We start from the raw sequence: 5,679 nt of genomic DNA on the forward strand, positions 1-5,679 counted from the left end.
GTATACTTAGCCTGTATTCCGCAAATGCTGCCAGCAGTTAAGTTACGTAGGTCGTGGTAACGCCGCATGGTCGGGTAGCGCTAGCCTCAACCTGTACTAACTGTCGGTGGGTTCCGCATGTCAACAAACTCCGTAATATCAGATGGCATGGGAGCGAAAACAGTAAAAAATATCAAAGTTTGTTGACATGCGGAACCCACCGACAGTTAGTACAGGTTGACGCTAGCGCTGCCCGACCATGCGGCGTTACCACGACCTACGTAACTTAACTGCTGGCAGCATTTGCGGAATACACCCTGTACAGGTTGACGCTAGCGCCGTCCGAGCATGCGGCGTTACCACGACCTACGTAACTTAACTGCTGGCCGTGGCAGCATTTGCGGAATACAGCCTCGTTCTCGTATACAATTCTCTTCTTGTGCTTCTCGTAATCTCTGATCGTCTCTCGTTCCTCCGTTGTTCATGAGTGTATAGTCGCAGATGTACCTAGTGTGTGTGTGTGGGACGTACATATTGAATGCATCATTCGGTTCCTCGGCTGTCGGTTCAGTTAAGTAAGTTTAGTGAGTTTAGTTTCAGTACACCTACCGACCTACCGTCTGAGTCTAATATTGTGAGAGTGAGAAGAGTGAAAAAGATTCGCGTGTCAGGTCGGTGGCGTCGGTGCAACTGACTACCTAAATCATCACCCGATCGGACTTTAGATATTCAGATAGTCCGTGTGTGAGACACGACTGTGTGCAATATAGTGCTCATACATACAGTACAAGGTACAAGTGGTGTCCGAAACTGTCGTCGACGTCATCTTCTGGAAAGAAGACGCCTCAGTCGTAGAGACACAGAGAGCTCGGCTCGCCCGCCTTGTTACACAGGCACTACTACAGCCCCCTAACCTCCTATTCTTCTCGATAAAATATTATACTTACATAGCCGAGACAGAGAAAGAGCGTCAGCGAGACGGGAGACACGGCAACAAGAAGAAAGAATAAAGGCAACGTGCAGCCGCTGGACTAACCGTCAGGATGGCAAACAAGTCGGAGCAGGTGCTGATCATCGACCCGCAGAACGAGCTGTGCTTTCGCGGTGAGTGTCTCCTTCCCCCCCCCCCCAGTGCTGGGAGAGCACGTTTTACGCATCGGTCCTCATCAGGCACGCGCGCCTCTCGGGGATGAGCACCCGCGACGTTAATAAGCGCGACCCACAGCAAATCCTCGCCCGGGCGAGGTTGAGGTGCAGCTCCGAGAATCATTAACGCCCGAGGTCACGGTTCATGGTGCTGATTGTCTCGAGGGCACTCCTCCCTCGCCTCTTCCCCCTTCTGCACCTGTAACCGACGTTATTTTTTAAAAACTCGAGTCGACCCGCTGGGTTCTTTTTTTTTCCTCTCAGTTCGAGAGCTTTGGTACACTATCAGAAATATGCCTTTCGAGCATATTGATTTATAGGCACTTGAGTCGCGATAGAATGAACTTATTTTTAAACTCGATGATCTGCTGCTCCGGATTGAGGAAAAAAAAAAAAAAATGGCAATGCCTACCTATCGCCCGTGAATTTACGTATGATGCGTGAATCATGAGGAACACGCGTTTTCTTCCTCTATGCGTGTACGAGAACTTTTTTGGCTGGACTCCCACTTGCAATCTGAACTGTTTTCTCGTTTTACCGGATATTATGCTTGCAAAGTCACCGCTTTTCGTCTCGCTTTCCAAAAACAGATGCAGTCTAGCTGTTATGACTCGGCAGTTCCGTTTGTTTTGCCTTGTCAGAGCTTCCAGCTCGTCGCTTCTTACCGTTTTTTTTGTTAATACTTTTTTCATCACCTGTGTTTATTCATCTTCTATCGACACGACTAACTTACACGTTACGAATATTTTGCTGTAACAGTTGTACAAGAAGTTTCGCATCATTCACAACTGATGCTTTTTTATGTTTTTGTTTTTGAAATGAACTTTAAACACAGTCATTGCTATAATGAAACACAGATTACAGTATTTTTATCACAATTCAATTTAATGATATTTATACAAAACAATTAGATTTTTGAGTGATGGTTATACCCAAAATAATGTCAAATAATTTATAATATCTGTAAAAGCCACCACAAGATGCAATAACGTTATTTGAAATGATTGCTTGCAGGCCCATTTACAGGAGCTCCAGTTGCTGCGTACATGAAATTAACAAATCCAACAAGCAATCAAAAGGTTTATTTTAAAATAAAAACCACTGCTCCAAAAAGGTATTGTGTCAGACCAAACTCTGGAATAATAAAACCTAAAGAAGTATGTGAAATAGCAGGTACGGAATTGAATAATTTTTATGCCATTGTTTATGTAACTTGTTCATTTTACGTTGCTCTTGCTTTTTCTTCTAGTTTGCTTACAACCTTATGAATTTGATCCAAATGAAAAGAGTAAGCACAAGTTCATGGTTCAGAGCATTGTAGCTCCAAATGATGATCCAGATGAGGATCCGTGTAGAATTGTAAGTTTTTTTTCTTCCAACGTAAATTTTTTAATTTTTGTATTATTTTTATAATGTCAATGTCATCAAAGGGCCAATTAACCGTTGACAAATATAAATAATACCTAATAGAACCTAAAAGATTCTCAATACCAAAAATACATGTATCTGTTTAAGTAGTTTGGGCATGTATCCAATGTATTTCTAAAATTATTTCAGACTTTGCTTTAGAACAAATATTTAAATAGTCTACTGGCAACAGTCTCAATCAGTTTTATTATTAAAAAAGTAACTTTTATTGTTTACAACTTCTTTGAGTGCTGGCAAATAATTATTACATATACATTTGCAGTGGAGAGACATCAACCCTGATCAATTAATGGACACAAAACTCAAATGTGTTTTTGTGAATCCAACTGATAGCACTACTTCAACTAAACCTAAGCCAACCACAACGAGTAAACCAGAGTCGAACTCCACTGATGCTAAGAGCAAGCCTACTAGTGAAGCAGCCAAATTGTCACCAAAGGTAATTTAACTTGGCAACATATAAGACTTTGTTTTTCATCAAAATTTTACTAAATTGGTGCTACAAATAGTAGGCAGCTTAGTTTAGTGTGATCGTGCTGAGAGTAAAAGAGAGGAAGGTTAGGAGAAAAGAGAGCTTGCTCTCACATTGAGACTTTTATTTTCCAAATAATTGGCAAGAACAGGTGGCTTCAACAGCTTTTTATAATTATTTTAAGCTGTAAACTTTTTTGGCTATGTACATTGATTTCACATTCTTCTTTGCCATTTAAGTTTACAGTTGACATAAATGTTGCGCTACACTTTATTTTTGCTCTTTCTCTGGCCCACGATCACACTGAGCTCAGATTTCTACATTTGAGAGTTGAGTAAAAAAAAATCAAATGTATACTCTTTAAAGTGAATCCTAACCATATGTATTTTATTTGTAACTGTTATTGTTTTGTTCGTGTCTAGCCGATTGGTGAAACCGAAGAAAAATTACTAAAAGCAGCGCATGAAGTGAATCAACTTAGGGTAGAAGAAAGTACTCTCAGGCAGGAAAATCTTCAATTGAAGGTATAACTAAACTTTTTAGCATAAAATAAACGGTGCATTGTACATTTAACTAATATGTGATGATTATTTAGGAGGAAGTAATGAAATGGAAAAACACGGCACTGGGCAAAGACATGAGTTTGGCTTCAGTGTCAGGACTGACCCAGTTGCAAAATTCTAGCAACCCGCTGCCGATGTCGACCACCAGTATAATAATTGCCGTTGCCATGGTCGTAATGGGATACCTTCTGGGGAAATTAATCTGAAAAGTCGTCACCTTAAGATAACCTACCTCCTGGCACATTGTCATCCTCATCCCCTTCCCCCCACTTTTTTCTTAGCCAACTCCTTCCTGCCACTCGATTAACCATCGACTTTACTATTACTTTTACGAACTGCGAGTAAAGAAAAAAAAAAAAAAAAAAAAAAAAAAAAAAAAAAAAAAAAAAAAACGATTAAAACGAGTCAACCAGAGTCGCTCAGTTATTCATAATTATTAAAACTTCTATTGTAGTGAGGTCCACACTAAAGTTACTAGAGTCATCTACTAGGCCAGTGTGCTTAATGCAGTAAAGGCAAGTGGAAGCAAAATCCTTTTCTAAGAACCTTCAAGCATTAGCTTCTTAACGACTCTTCCGACTTGGTTCTGTTTTTAGTTATTACAAACTCCGTTTCACCGCTCACCCTAGTGGTTTACAATTAGCTCGCTATACATAACTGTAAATATTTTTTTCTTTCTTAAAGATTCAAAAGGGGTGGTCAAAGGAACGGGGCAACAAATTCAAGGTCGCATTCCTTTTTATATTTTTTGCTTTAAACTGTTTTTTTGTGCTTATTTCCTATACTGGTCTTTCGTGAACTTTCTTTTTCTTACAAAAGGATTTTCGTATCGTGCCATGCGTCAGTGTCTTTAATAAAAAAAAAAAAGATTTTAAAACACACTTAAAAACCATGAAAAAAGAAATCATGTCACCATAATATTAGCTAAGCTTATTATTGAAATGACGTTATTTCTAGACATTATGTTATGTCATTTGAAGAAAAAAAATGAAGAAAAAAAACTGTTAACTCGTCTTGACATTATATGTAAAATAAATCAAAGACTACTTTATCATCAATGAAGGAAAATTACAAATATCACGTTTTGACGAGAGTTTAGAGTTAGATGTATTACTTATAAAACACTCGCAGAGACGAAAATGCGGGTCTTTGTTGTTGTGCAGCGATAATTCCCACGTTAAGACTCTTGAAAAATAATTCTGAGCCGCAAACTCCCGTCCATCGAGATCATTGACTCTTTTAGCTCAGAATTAACTTTCAGTACGCTTCGTCGCGAAGTTTAAGATTTATTGCATTAAAATTAAATTATGTCAGATTTTGCTTTACTTTTAACTATTAAAATTTTTAATTTAACATTACTGTTTTGTCATTGAAGTTTACCTGCAGACAAGACACTGTATTCTACGAAACAAAAGATTTTCACAACACCCTTACAAAGGAGAAAAAAAATCAATGCACTCGATGTCGAATACAACTTTGTTTAAAAAGTTGGAAAGGCAAAGTCATTGATTTTTCAATTTTGACGAACACGAGTTCTCGCAGCAATAAAAGAAACCATTGCAACGACGACAGCTGAAAAGATTCGGATTTACCCTAGGCGCGGTTCATCTCGAATGAAAGAAAAAAGAACAATGTAACAATATGACGAAAGCGTTAGTAAAAGCTGAAAAAAAAAAAAAAAAAGAGAGAACAGTTCTTCAGGGCGTCACACATGACCAAAGAGTGATAAGGCGAACAATCGATCGACCGACCTCTTCGATGGAGAGATATTCGCGGCTGATAGCACACTGACACACATATTCAAAAAGCTTAGTGCCCTTGTATTGTATCGAGGATTCAGCCGCTGGCCAGGTAGTCGGGCAGATAAGAAAGCAGGTGACGGCATTTGCACTCGTGTGTTGTTACTTTATCTTTGCCGCGGACCTGAAATAAATAAGGTGCCATTCATGAAAAAAAAAAAAAAAAAAAAAAAAGCACCAGGCGGCTTTTGAGATCCTCGAGCTTTCGACGCGACCCGAGAATGGTGATACGGAGGTGGTGGGTGGAGGGAAGAAGAGCGCGAAGTAGTCTCGGCTGTTTTTCCCTCTTTCT

The 5,679-nt window shown here is 39.3% G+C and overlaps 1 protein-coding gene across 2 annotated transcripts; it reads left to right on the plus strand.

The window, feature by feature from the left end:
* The first annotated feature begins 385 nt into the window (after positions 1-385).
* On the plus strand, positions 386-5,271 carry Vap33 (VAMP-associated protein 33kDa). Of its 2 annotated transcripts, none has more exons than XM_014360408.2 (6): positions 386-1,083; positions 2,140-2,298; positions 2,375-2,484; positions 2,816-2,992; positions 3,448-3,549; positions 3,621-5,271. In XM_014360408.2, exons 1-6 carry the CDS (start codon positions 1,023-1,025, stop codon positions 3,792-3,794), a joined length of 783 nt encoding a protein of 260 aa, XP_014215894.2. In that variant the 5' UTR covers positions 386-1,022; the 3' UTR covers positions 3,795-5,271. The 2 variants fall into 2 exon arrangements, with proteins under 2 accessions (XP_014215894.2, XP_014215893.2); XM_014360407.3 differs by lacking the exon at positions 386-1,083 and adding an exon at positions 1,701-1,800.
* The last annotated feature ends 408 nt before the right edge of the window (positions 5,272-5,679 follow it).

The sequence above is a fragment of the Copidosoma floridanum genome, unplaced genomic scaffold (assembly GCF_036245765.1).
Source record: "Copidosoma floridanum isolate Cflo_tuat_1 unplaced genomic scaffold, Cflo_Japanese_pri ptg000006l, whole genome shotgun sequence".
Lineage (NCBI taxonomy): Eukaryota > Metazoa > Arthropoda > Insecta > Hymenoptera > Encyrtidae > Copidosoma > Copidosoma floridanum.